Source organism: Parasteatoda tepidariorum, chromosome 7 (assembly GCF_043381705.1).
Source record: "Parasteatoda tepidariorum isolate YZ-2023 chromosome 7, CAS_Ptep_4.0, whole genome shotgun sequence".
Lineage (NCBI taxonomy): Eukaryota > Metazoa > Arthropoda > Arachnida > Araneae > Theridiidae > Parasteatoda > Parasteatoda tepidariorum.
Genome location: NC_092210.1, coordinates 1100329 through 1115437, shown reverse-complemented (window position 1 = coordinate 1115437; position 15109 = coordinate 1100329). Strand labels below are relative to the sequence as shown.

At 29.8% G+C, this 15109-nt stretch overlaps 1 protein-coding gene across 2 annotated transcripts in view; it reads left to right on the top strand.

Moving 5' to 3' along the window:
- The window catches only part of LOC107441892 (agrin-like), a 123479-nt gene that overhangs the window by 62744 nt on the left and 45626 nt on the right, over positions 1-15109 (top strand). For both annotated transcript variants that reach the window (XM_071182996.1, XM_016055288.3), the window contains exons 6-10: positions 1880-1994; positions 3829-4050; positions 6435-6671; positions 8815-8907; positions 12220-12384. In XM_071182996.1, coding sequence (XP_071039097.1) covers positions 1880-1994; positions 3829-4050; positions 6435-6671; positions 8815-8907; positions 12220-12384 — 832 coding nt within the window. The remainder of the gene's footprint in view (positions 1-1879; positions 1995-3828; positions 4051-6434; positions 6672-8814; positions 8908-12219; positions 12385-15109) is intronic.

The following is a 15109-nucleotide window of genomic DNA, read 5'->3' as shown; positions in this document are numbered from 1 at the left end:
CGATATTGGACATTAAAAAAACATGTTTTGTTAATAGAGTTTATTTAATTTTGTAGCTTGAGACTATCTATGTGGAGCTTTGATGCCCCATATCTTTAAATTTATGTAGTTTCAGGGTCTATAAAGCTTTGCGGACATTATAACGAGCGTGTTTTGTAAAGAAAAAGATATTCAATTTTATACTTGAATGTTGTAGTCCTATAAAGCTATGATGCTCCATCTAGTGCTAGAATTGGAAACTATTTTTCGATTGTAAAAGTTTTTACTTGCTACTGAATTTTTATAAAATTCAGCTATTTAAGTAATTTTGTTCCTGGCCAAATTATTAGATGCACAAAGAGGTTCTATGCAAAATCTTAATTATCAGGTGATACTATACAACTTTATTGTTTTTACGTGACTGAAACCGGTTTGCATTTGTTTATGTTCGTGCAGCAATTGTTTAACATTGTAATGCAATACGTTAAAAATAAATACCAATAGGAAGTATATAATAAATCTCCTGAATAAAAACCCATAACATGCATGTCTAAATATAAAAGTATTGCCTATAAACTCGTGCAAAACATGTCCTTACTAAAAAACTACAGTGCGTCTAATATTTTGATCTTAATATTATAATATACTAATATAATATCTGATAATATAAATATTCTATATTTATATAATATATACTATCGCCGAATATATATCAGATATCGTCTAATTTAACCAATTGATATACGAACGTAAACAAGTGCAAACCGGTTTCAGTCGCGTAAAAACAATAAAGCTATATGTCACCTCATAATTAAGATTTTACATAGAATCTTACAGTGAGTCTTATAATTTGACCAGGGACTGCAGTTTTTGATGCAAGTTGCTTATGAATTCCTTTGACAAAGTAATTTATAAAAAAATTAATTTTATAAATTTCCCAGAATATATCTTTATCAAGATAAGGAAAATCATCAAAACTTTTAAATCTATCAACGATAAAAAAAATTTAACTTCTGATAGGAGGAAGCATTGTAATCAGCTTCTAAAACAATGATTCAAAACATAATCCTAGTTTTCTTTTAATTTTTTTTAATTAATGGGATTACGGAAATAGAATGAAGTTTCTTTTTTAGTATTTTTAATTTTTTATCGTTTAAGAAAGATGAGGTCTTTTTAGTTAATCACCTAATTTATCGTAAAGTAACAGCAATCAATAAAAATGAGGGTTCATTTCAACACGTTCTCATTATAATTTTAGAGCTGATTAAAAGTGCTCGTTATGGGAATTTTTTTTAAGTCTTGGTCGAAATTTTGCATAAAAGATAGTTTTTTCCTTTGACTATTGGTACATGAGTTAGTTAAAAATAATGAAAGAATAAATGAAAAGAACAGCCAATTAACATCGCTTTTTAAACTTTTTTCTTTTAAAATCTTATAAAAAATATACTGCAGCTTAACTATATTTGCTAAACAATGTTAATAAAAGTTTTTTTTTGTCTTTTTCGGTTTTCTTCTTAATTGCTTCTGGATTTGAATACTTAATGTTTTTTTATTCATACTTAATATTTTTTCAAAAATAGATCCAATTTTTATTTCATTTTCAAATTAAATTTTTAAATTTTTTTTTTGAAAAAAAATCTATTTAAAACTTTTTGTTTCCGAAATAAAAATAATAATGTTGGGTATATTTTGCACAATTTGCTTGCACAAAATGATAAAGTGTAGTCAATTACAAAACTAATACCCTTCTTTGGATCTATTTCTGTTTGTGTAAATCAACCTCACAGCCGTAAAAAGAAAACAAAAATCTGCTTTGTGCGTGATACTTTTTAATCGTATCGTTCGTAAAGAAAAAACGTATTGACTGTAACTTGTTATGCAATGATAGCAATTATTCCAGGTGGATTCTGTTATCTGTGGAACAGATGGTATCACTTATAAAAATGAATGCGAGATGAGAGTCGCGGCATGTGAAAAAGAACAATATATAATGGTTGGTTCTCGAGGGCCGTGTGGTAAGTAAATATTTCAAACTCATTTCCGACTGCAATGTTTAAGTAAAATGAAGTTATTTATGAACAAATGCCGGCCAGGTAGCCGAGCGGTCAGCGTGCCTGACTGTGAAGGCATTGGTTGCGGGTTCGAATCCCGTTCAGGCCATGGACGTTTCTGTATTGTTCTCTGTTCTGTGATGTGTGAATGTGGCCCACCCTATAAACGGGTCTCTGTGGCGTGTGTAATGTTGCTCGCCTCCGTGACTCCGAGGGTTCACAGGAGCCCACTGGGTAACGTTAAATGAGCAACACTTCCGGCTTCTTTCGAGGTGAACAACAAAGGTTCATTGCCTGCCGTAAAAAATATGAGCAAATTAAGCTATTTTTATGTATAAAGTAATGTGTAAATTATAAACAATGTGTAAGAGAAAGAAAATGTGTAAGTTATAGTCAATGCGAAATTAATATATAAATTATGGACAATTTACACGTTACTTTTTTACACATTGAGCTGCCTTTTGACCACCATTCAGTTTTAAACAAATGAGTTATATAAGGAGTATATATGAGAAATATTATTTCACATTACCTTTAAAATTGTTAATATAACATCAAAAAAAAATGTTTTGATTTGTTTAAGGAACTTTATTTGATATGCATGGTTGTCTGAATGAGAATATCTAATTATCTAAGCTGATCGAATACATCTTGTTTTGGTGATTTATCTCATTGTCTAGTGGTTTATTCAGCGGAATAATGTCCTTTCTTGTATCTTTAAGGATTGGTATAAGACTTCCACGTAGTGCTGCCCCACCCAAAGTCAAAAGATATACCAATTTTTTTGAGCATTTTTGCCTTGCAATTGAAATAACATTTGGACCTGAGCTATCCAGTCGCCACCTTTTGTTAGAAAGTGTTACTGAAAGTTGCCCAAATGTTATATTAAGTTTTATAATGATCATTATAAAGTGATCACTCTGTGATGTCATTTTTCAGAAGTGCATTTAACATAGAATTGTTCAAAAGATTACTTAAATTTACGACATTTAAATACTTTTTTATGCATATTTTGACAAACATAAATATAGAACTTTCACATTCCTTTTTCAGTATTGCACCTGATAAGGTAAACGCATATTAGCCAATTAAAATTGTTGATATAATATGTGCTTTGTTGACCTTAGTTGCCAAAATTTAAATTTGAAGGTCGCACAATGGGTTGATCGTAAGACGCGGTTCATCCTCAGTAAACTACCGAAGTCAAGCATCACTGGCAGTGGTCAGTGAGTGAGTGGGTAACCACTTTGATCAGCCTCCGAAGTGACTGAAGATGTGCGGTATCGGTTCTAGTTTAACCGGTTTTCAATAAAGGGCTTGATTTCGCGGATAGGTTATCAAGCTATCAATGAGGAAAGCTATCTCCTCTGCAGAAGATTAAAGTTGTAATGGCATGTCTTCGGATCATTTTCAGGGATGTTTTCCAGATAGTCACCTATAGATTATTGTGCAGTTTTAGTGTGACGTAAATAAAGCACTACTGAAATTTTAAGATTAACATGCAGTATGTAAGAATCTTTCTCTGTCTAAATAGGACCCATAAATGGAATGGGAAATAAATGGGACCCCCAGATTTAATGTCAGAAATGCTGAAATATATTATTAATTTGAAACATTTTATATCCTCTCCATCCTCATCATGAACTGTTTCTTTTAATGCATGCATTCCTTAATTCTGTGTTTTAATTAATATTTTTAATGCTTTATTCATTTACATATTCATAGAAGATCCTTCTAGGCAGAAATACGAAGAGATAAATACTTTATTTGAAACCCTTTTGTGATAAATATTCTTTAGATCTGTGCCAAAATGTTCACTGCAAGCACGGTGCTCGATGTGAGAATGGTCACTGTATTTGTGCCTTTGATTGCCCTGATGCTTATGATCCGGTGTGTGGCAGTGATGGAACGACCTACAGAAACGACTGTGAAATGAGGCGTGGTTCGTGCCAGAAGGGGATCAATTTGGCGACCGTCTTCTTCGGAGAATGTGACGGAGCACTTGTTCGATTCAGGGAAGGTAATCTATTTTCTATTGATCCCTATACCTGACGCAGCTCTCATCTTAATGTGCACTTGAAAGATCTTTGTTGTTTCTGAAAGTGTCCTAAGCATTTTAGATGCCAAACTTTGTGGTTCAATCTAGAAATCTTAAATTCAAGAAACATGCTACTTTTAATTTGAAGAATTTCAAAAAATATGAATGCATAACTCCTCTTTTAAATAAAATGTATAATTGCGATGAAATATAATAAAATAAACGAAAATTTCGAAGTCGTATATTTTAGTTTCATTTGAGATAATAAATAAAATGCATATATTATTTGTACCAAAAACATATTTTTTGTTTAAAATAGGGTTGAATGATGGATTTAGAAAATAATTTGAGCTTTTTTTTTGTATCAGCTGGCATGATCAATCTATTTATTCTCGATCCCTTCCTTGCTTGCATCAACCGCATTTGATGCTAGATTTTGTTAGGGTTTAAAAAGGATTGCCATTAATAATAAACACAACAACAGAAATATATGTTTTTTTTAACGTTGAAACTGAATTAATCTTAAATTTAAATCTAACAATTCATATACAGATGTTCCGTTCATATTCACATACAGATAAGAATGGGTTTGCCCTATAAATGGGCTATGACATGCGTATGGCTAAAGTCGTATTCTTGGACATAAATAGCGCCACTGAAAAAAAAGAAACACACCCTCTGCCATAAATTCGCTTGGTTTCGCCTAGCTGGCTTGCTGGTATTTGGCAAGCGACATCGAAAGAACAGCAGCAATACTTTAAAATAATAGATTTAAAGGTAAAAATGCGATATTATGAGAATATTTTGTGTTTCAGTTAATGATCAATTGATATTTTGGTTTTTCGTGTCTAAATCAAATAATCTCGGTATTATCAGATTAATACTGATTGTTCGAAAACAGTATGCTGAACACTTAATTGACAATTAATACTTCGCGTCAATTTTGGTCTACCGTAATAATGATACGGGTATAATATCATAGAAATTACGTATTAAATAAAGGGAATGATTCGATAATATTTTATATCTCTGTTAATGAGTTGTTTACAATTTACTGACACGTTTCTGCACCAAATTTATCTAAGCTTTCTACCTTATTGGAATTAAAATTGCGCGTTAGTACTGATTATTATGTATGATTTACTCTTGCATTTTTGCATGAAGTAGTAAACAATCAATGATTCATTAAAGTAATTGATAAAAATTAATAGCTTTTCTCTTTAGATCAAATTTCAGATCTATCATAATTACCACTTAGCTCATGTGCTGTTTTCAATATATTTTTCACTTTAATTGCATATAACTCATAGTTTCATTATCTGCTTTTGGCTTGAACTTATATTTTAGTCATTAAATCTTTTCGGTGTGAATTAATGATCATCTAATATTTTTATTATTCGCGTTAAAATCCAAGTCTATTAAACAGATTTAGATAGATTATTTATCTTAACTAAACAAAAGCAAATTTAATGCTTAGAGAAAAGCATTACATTGCAAAATACAGTCAAACCTCGCTATAGTGAACCTTCAACGAACCAAAATTATTGTTCACTATAACCGGTACTTCACTACATCCGTTCCACAAACAATTTTAACTAATGGTTCCAAGCTCCCCCCTTTTATTAAACATTACTTAAATAAATGACCCATGAAATGAATTACAAAAATGACTGAAAAATAATACGTAGTAACACAAAATGCATTGACTTTTATTTTTTATTACTCTTCGTCTTTCGTACAAAAAGAAAAAAAAATTTTTAGCTGATGAGCAATCCTCAGCATCAGATAGGGAAAAAATTCCCGACTCTCCGATAATCCCTGAATTTATTTTATTCCACTTTTTAAACCTGTCTAACTAGCCATTCGAGTACATAACAGTTGTCCCACCCAATCGCTTAGCCAATTCATCAGCTTTGACTTGAAGCACTTAGCTGGACATTTCATAGTCCAGATACTAGAATATTGTAGCTTCTTTGACTGCTGAACCAATTCCATAATGCTATTCAATAAAGAAGCAAACGAGAACAAATGCTTAATGCTACATTCCATGCTATAGATGGTTTTAAAAATTGGTATATGTACATATTTATTTTGAAGTAGAAATTTCAAAATAATTACAAAAAAATGAAGAAAATAAATTAGGGGAAGACAGAAAAAAGTTCATAATATTCAACTTCCTCTCTTTTTTTGGTTCACTATATCCACAAAAAATAACATTATACGTGTGCAGCAGGGCACAGGAAAGAACAGTTTGTTCACTATATCCGGGAGTTTACTACAAGCCGCGTTCACTATAGCGGGGTTTGACTGTAAATAAATTTTTAATTTTCTGTGTTCAAACTGCTTCCTGTTTCTCTTAATTTCAGATCATGAAGTGAATACCCATATTTTAACATGTGAAATGGCCAATTGCCGATATGGAGGTGTCTGTGATCATGATCCAAGGGGTCATGTCCACTGTATTTGTACATTCCATTGCTCTCCACTAAGAGATCCAGTGTGTGGCTCCGATGGACGAATGTATGAAAATGAATGTCGTCTGAGAGAGGAGGCTTGTCGGTTACAGCAGAACATCCAGATAGTTGCTTCAGAAAACTGCGGAGGTAAAGATTTAAATTCTTGCTATAAAATTTTATTTTGAAGGGTGAGTTTGCAGTGAAGGACAGAACCCCGAATCTGCATAGAGGGCGTTATATTTCACAGCGGAATTGGATCACTCAGAATTGAAAGACTAGATTACTTTATAAAATCTCGTTACAATACTTTCTAAGAGTAACATTATAAATGAAAATAAGTTTGCGAGGTTAATAAAAGTTTGTTCCATTACTTTTAGTAAAAGGCGGTTAAAGATCAAATGGCTTCCCATGCCACAAGACAAACTTTTTTTTATAGTTTTAATTTTTTTTTTTTTTTTTTTTTTTTTTTTTTTTTTTTTTTTTGCTATTACTTATCTAAATTTTGATTGGTCAGAATCTGCCATTATTTTCCTCACCTTAATCGCTTCCCTAACCAATTTTTTTGAAAAAAATTCCAAAAAATCAACATATTTTTTTATTTAATTAATAAATACATGGAAATAAAACAAAACATAATACACAAATTCTAAGTTGAAATTTAAATTTTTTTATGTGTGAAAAATCTATAATTTACCATCAGATTACTATCCTAAATTTTCTCGGGTTAATGAAAAAACTTAAATATTAGTCTTTGTATAGGTTCACATCTTCATCATCTAAAGATTCATCTGCATTAATTTCACTTTCGCCCGCAAACGCCATTTTTTTACTAAAATCCATTTTTTTACATTTATTTACTACGTAAAATCATCAACCATCGTATATCTAATTTTACAAAACACGCCTGCAGCCCCACAAATAGCAAACCTCCCCAACAAATATTGTGACTTCCGATCACGACAGATTATTATTATTATTTTTTGTTTTGGTTCCGACCGAATAGAAACGTGATGAAACAAAATGTATTGACGAATTCTGCTATGCGGGATAATAAATGTTTGCAATATATACAGACCCGACTTAACTCAGGATAATCAGGAAAGCGGTTAATATTAAAATGTGTCCGTTTTACCTAAATTTTTAAGAAAATTCTCGTCAAAGGCATTTTGGTATCTTCTACATTCTTATTTTTACATAGTAATTGATCATAACTAAGCAAAAATACAAATATAAAGTATTGCAGGCAAAAATTTGAGATAGTATTTGAATTTGATCGAGATACAAATTTATTTTTGGAAATGATCGACGGTATAATACGCAAGTACCTAAAAAGATAATATCGCAAATAATATGTATATAACGAAAATTATTGATTGCGACATTATTGTAAATGGTGATAACTGTGTGAGTTCAGTAAAAAAAAATATTGCCCAATGTAAAAATAATGTTACTTAGTTCACTTGGAACTCTATACCAAAATATTGTTCAATATCTATATATTTTAACAATGTATTACGATTTTTAAAATTGTTTTTATTAGTTATTGGGACCAATGTTCGTGTTGGCAACATCCTGGAAAAGCAGTTACCAACACATTTATATATCAACTACAGTCCCTGGCACTTGTTCACATTCGTGTATCCATTGTTTAAATTAGACAATATATAATATAAATTTCTCGATTGGATAAATTAAATTAGGCGATATATTATGTAAAATATAGAATATTTATTATATCAGGCCTTATATTAGTATATTATAATAATTAGATCAAATTATTAGACTTACTGTAGTCTTTTAATAATGACATGTTTTGTACGAGTTTATAGGCAATACTTTTATATTTAAACATACATGTAATGGGTTTTTATTCAAGAGATTTCTTTTATACTTCCTATTTGCATTTATTTTTAACGTATTGCATTACAATTTTAACTGATTGATACACAAACGTAAACAAATGCAAACCGGTTTCAGTCACGTTAAAACAATAAAGCTGTATAGTATCACCTGATAATTATAATTTTACATTGAATCTTATAGTGCGTCGAATAATTTACCCAAGGACTGCAGTACCAAAAAAAAAAATTTCATTAAATTAAAAGTCTACAATATATGTAGAATGTATTATCATTAAGTAGCAAGAAAAAAGTCTATAAATATTTATATATCATGAACTATGTATATTTTTTTAAACCACCACCGCAAGTAATTTTATAAACCATATTCTTCGATATCGGAATAGTATTCCGATTTTAACATTTTACCAAATTTACATTTATATTTCCAGTTATCTCAGTCAGCGTTTGCTTGCAATCTCCATTCGGCTGTTGTCCTGATGGTAGGACGTTAGCTTTAGGACCGAATGCAGCTGGCTGTCCTAGTAAGTACACAGATATAAAGTTTATTTTATTGAATCGACATATTTGAATTTTTATTGAAAATTTAAATATTTTTTCACGAAATTGAGTTTCTTAAAATCGCGAGGTATGGAAAATCGTCGAAAAACATGTAAAACTTTATAGTCCGTGGGTTTATAGTTCTAAGACGGGGAGAGATTTGATTGGCAAATGCAAATAAAATCTGATATTGGTTGAATATATTATTGGAATTCGCTTTGATATTTTAAATGTATAAGAATTTTTGTTTTGATAAGTCGATGTGTTGAAATAATGTTTAGCTGGGAAAAAATCAAACATTAAAAAGTTTTCAGCATATCTAAATATTCCACTATATTAATAAAACAATGAAACTTGTGGTTGTAGAAAACAATATTGAAACCAATTTAAAAAAATTTAAAAAATACTTATTGATGAAGCCGCGTGTACCAAGAAAAGCAGATTGGAATTTTTCAAATGCCACTTATATATAATTTTAATGGAAGGCTTGTGTTTCTTTTTAGATTTTAGCACTACTTTATTTTCTCTTTTATATCCTTATTTAACTATAACTTTACTGCAACCATTTCTTTTACATTAATTATAATTTTTTTATTGCATTATCATGTTTACGGAGCCAGGTATTCGCAGTTGCTGTTACCATACAAACTAGATACCCTAACTCTTTTTCTGTCTCTTATTTAGATCTATTTAAATACCGCTTGCTTACTGTTCCTGGTTTATTTAGAATGAAAGAAAAACTGAATTCAGGCATAATTTTGAATTTTTAATCTCCTTTCCAATTTAAAAGTTTTTCAAAAGATGCTAAAAACTCTTTACTGATATATATATATATATATATATATATATGTANAAGACCACCTATATATATATATATATATTAAATGAAAAAATAAGAGTATCTGTGTGGTTTATTTTATACGGTTACATTACGGTTAAAAACCAACATAAAATCTTATAATAAGTCTTTTAAGTTAAAATTTTTAGTCAATATATATAAAACTCAGCTGCACAACAGCGCATGTAGGTTTAAGGCCTACTCTGTCCATTCCATGTTTCTTGACAATGGGCTCTGGGATGCGGGAGCAGATGTACCGATTAGATGGTCAGCTAGACGTGAAACCTCCAATCTTTCTTCCATAAGCACACTTGGCACTCATTTTATCAATCAACTGATGAGATAAAAGGCTGTGTCAACCACTCCCGGTCTGAGAATAGAACCTCGTACCTCTGCTAAGGGAGAGCGAAGCTCCACCTCTCAACTATCGGACTTATCAGTATAAACAGGACTTGTGAAGAAAAATAGCTATTGATCACAACATATATATATATATAGTTATGCAACAAGCTATGTTACTATGTCGCTGGTTTTGTGTTGCTGTACTTTGAAATAATTTAAGCAAAATTACTTTTATTTTATATTTTAATGTATATCTTAAATAAAAATATCTATACTTTATTTCCTATTATTTATTGTTTCCTATCAGTTTTTTAAATAAATGAACATTACAACAATTTGTCTCTAATATATGCATTTAAAGTATATATTAGACACGTTTATAAGAATAATCTGACTATCGATCCACTAATTATAAGCAAAAAGCAGAAATTATTTGTATTTTGTATTTTAATTTACTTTAAATAAAAATATTCATAATTGATTTACTTTTCATAAGTTATAAATAATTTGATAGTATTTAAAATTTATTTATTTAGTTCATTTTCCATGATGTTTTTTTTAAAAAAAATTGGCATAACAATTAATCCCTCATATATTCATTAAAATTACAAACGAGATACGCTAAAAAGAACGATTTAGCTATCACAGCTACAATAATATAACAAGCAGCACATTTACGTTAGGATCTTTGTGTCGTCGTAATTTAACTTATTTGAACAAAATTACTTATATTTTATATTATATTATATATTTTGAATAAAAATAACCATACTTTATTTAATTCTCATTACTATTTGCGTACAATTTTTTAAAAATGAACATCATAACAATTAATGAACATATATTCGTTAAAATCATAAACTGAACGCGTTTTTAAGAACATTTTGGGTATTGATCCAGCAGTTGCACAATAGTCAAAAATTATTTATATTTCAATTTATTTAAATAAAATTATATTAAATATTTATTTTTCAAAATTTTTTTTTAAGGAAGCGCAATAACTTATCGCCCATCTATTCATAAAAAGTTGATACGATGAGAAGTCGATTTTGATATCGATGCTATCAATGCCTTAAAAAGAATGATTTAGCTATTAATTACGTAATTACGCAATAAACAGCACAACTATGTTCCGATTTTTCTATTGTCGTATTTTAATTTAGGTGAACAAAATAATTCATATTTTATATTTTAATACATAATTTGAGTCAAATTAAATTATTAAAAATTATATAAATGAAATTACATAAGATATGCTTTATATAATTTTCATTATAATTTGCTGTTTTCAAATTTTAATAAACTGAGTATGACTAACAATTTGCCTTCGATATATACTTTTTTTTAAAAAAATTAAACTGGAAATATTTAAAAGAGAAAAAATAATAATCAATTTCGCAGCAGGCGACGGAGCTATGTAGCTAATTTTGCGTCGTCGTTCTTTATTAGATAATATCAAAAGCACAGAGGAAAAAAAAGAATTCATAATCACGTTAACTTATGCGAGAACAAAATCTTTATTAAATTAGAGGATGATGTTGGGAGAATATTATTTTTTTATTGAAGTCAAACATTTTTCATAAGCAGTATTTAAAAGAAATGCCGGTATTTGACAAATCCCAGAGTGAGTTAAGTGAAACAATTTCGCTGCGTCAGATCTATTTAGAATAATTTTATTAAAATTGTGAAAGGAAAATTTTTAAAATTTTGAAAAAGCGTTTGATATAAATATCAGATATTTTTGCCTTAATCCATGCGTGCTGATTTTTAAAGGCATAACTTTGAATGAAAAAAAAATCGTCTAGACTTGAGAAATGGATATTTTGAGAAGTCTAATTGCTTATTTCAATATTTCAATATTATGGCAATCAATGAAAATTTAAGATTCCTTAAAAAAATTAAGAGCAGTATCAAGATAAAAAAGGATATATATATATATATATATATATAATTTTCTGTATAANATATATATAATTATAATTTTTTTTAATACCTAATTCCGAGTAAACTAAGGAGTGACAATTTTATTTCCAGGTTGGATGTTCGTTGCTCTTTTTTTTCTTCTTTTTTACTAAACACTGTAGTAACATGGTCAAATGCGCATTTTTCGCTATAGGTACATGCAACTGCAATCGCCTAGGGTCCTATGGTGAAACCTGTGACTCAATCTCTGGACAGTGTGAGTGCAAGACTGGAGTCGGCGGCTTAAGATGTGATCGATGCGATCCCGGCTATTGGGGACTGCATAAAATTGTTGCGGATGGAAATGTTGGTTGCCTTCGTAAGTATTTCTTTTCAGCCATTGATAATGGAAAATTTTAAAAATGAGCTATTTATGCAGGAGATATCGATACTTTTCTTCTTTACGACCCCTATTAATATTCACTTTAAAAAGTAACAGTATCTCTTCTACCTATTTGATGTCAAATGAATGTATGCAGTTTAGTAGCAAATAGTGATACAACATTTTGAAATTCGAACTGTTAAATACGCAAAAGATTTTGATCTCTGCAAACATTACATTTTTGGAAGTAGATGTTAATCTATTCCGTATCTTAATGATGTCGCTGCTTTTGGACTATTCATTAAGATAAGAAAAGATTTCTGCTGACTTTCAAAACTGCTGTATTGGTAGGGAAAGGTTTTTTCGCTCATTTTTTAACCTGAAATAAAGTTCAGTTCTAGAATTTTTATTAATCTGTTCAGTGGTCAGAAGTAGCGTGCAACAACTTGTGAAATTACTGCAATCGCTATTTTTTCCGTAGTTTGTAGTGCTAATTTTTACAGGAAGTAGTGTAGTGAGAAGTGCAATACAAAAAAAAAAAAAAAACAGTAATTTGTAGCGATTCTATGCAACTACTTTTAACGTTATTTAAATAAAGAAAGAAAGTTCAAATGCAAAAGATAAATTTAAAACCCAATTAGTGCAAATCCCTCGAGGATCCTTCAATGTACTCTGTGAGTCAATGCACTCAGTCTTCTGTGACTGAGCGTTAATAAAATCTATTTCTGATGCTCAGAAATATCGGTGCAAAACACAATTTTGGTTAATAAAACAACCCAAAAATGTTATTTAAACCGTTTATTTGGTAATTTTTTCTTTCAGACGGTAAATACTTACTGGAAATTCTGGTTTTCAAAATTTTAGCTCTAATTACCAAATATTTTGAAACATATTCAAAACTGAAAAGTAAATTTGACAGAATAAATTCCATGCTCAAAGGTATCCAGATAAAATTAACAAATTTTACCATTTTTACCAAATTCCATCACATATTTTAAAATCTTATTTTAATGTTAATTTTACTAAAACCATTACCTAAGTTATTCGGTAAAAATTAGCGATATTTTTGGTGTTCCCATCGAGCCAGAAACACGGTAAATTTTATCCTATTCTGAAAGTTTTGACTACGCTCAGTGTACGTTCAATCAACATGCAACAATCTATTTAATTTGAAGTACGATTTTTCTTTGTGCAAATAATTGAAATTTAACCGTTTTATAAATTTCGAAATAAATTTTTCTTGTTGTTCTGGTAACAATTATATAAACAGAATAATTGCTACCAGAAATCTGTAACAAATAAGTTTGTTTCAAAAATATGTAATTAAGTAAGTTTAAGCTGGTTTTCGAACAATTTATTACGAAAAAGTGTTATAATTAAAATCGTTCTACACTTTCCTTATTTCTTCGCCCTAGGATAGCCATTTATTTTCAATTAAAGAATGCTTTATAGCGGAAGATAATACCTTTGAGAATCAAATACGAGAATAGGAAATAAATAAAGACAAATCATTGCACCTTTAGCTTCTTCATTATTTAAATATTATGTTATATTGCAGATATGCGTGCATAAATTTGACGAAATAAATAGTGTAGTACACTACAGGGAGTAACATTTTTTTATTTTGTGTAACATCTTATCTTATCTCAGAAATGATTTAAAGAATAGACGATGACTAGTCAGATTATTCTGGGTTAAAATAATTCTTACTGGAAATTAATGTTCCTTTTGTTAAAAACTAGTTCCAGATGATAATTAAAAATTCTCAAAATATCACCAGAAACGGTTAAAAACGAAACTAAGGTGGAATTTGTTTTGTTTCGTAAACTAAATTTTTCTGTACAAAAATTACTTTTATGCGTTTTGAGTTCGATGCTTTATATATATACTAGCTGACCCGGCAAACGGTGTTTTGCCATATGAATTTTTTCTAGAGTATAAAAATATATCTTATTTATTGTAAATGTGTGCGTATGTGGTATATGAGTGGAAGAGGCATGAAGCGCTGTGAACGATGACGGAATGTGAAAGTAACAACACACCAAATAATATTTTTTTTTAAATTTATTGCAACTTTTTCTTATAAATTATATATACAACGAATTCTGAAAATNTTATATATATAGAAGTGTATAATATTTTTTGTCATTCCATCTTTAGCTAACACAAATAAACTGGATGGTTTGCTCACTCGAGAGTATGCCACGTATCTGTGCGAAAAACATGGTGTGTTCAAATTTAAGGCGCAAACAGTCATTGTTTGGCCTTATCATTGCGAATGCCAATCTAATGTGGAACTGAATGCGTTTACATTGAATTGGCACATCTGTGGGGGCATAATAGGGGGCATAGTAGGGATTGGCACATAATAGGGATTCGTGGAAGTAATACCCTGCAAAAAATGACCAATAGAAATCAATAAAAAAAATGTATTGATCTGTACGGGGAAATGGAACACTGATATCAGTAGAGTAGATCAGTACAATAGACTGGTCATGATATATTGATATCAGTAGAGTAGGTCAATACACTGTATTGATCTAAATCAGTCCATTCTACTGATTTAGACCAATACAGTGTATTGACCTACTCTACTGATATCAATATATCATGACCAGTCCATTGTACTGATCTACTCTATTGATATCAGTGTTCCATTTCCCCGTACAGATCAATACATTTTTTTTTATTGATTTCTATTGGTCATTTTTTGCAGGGTCTC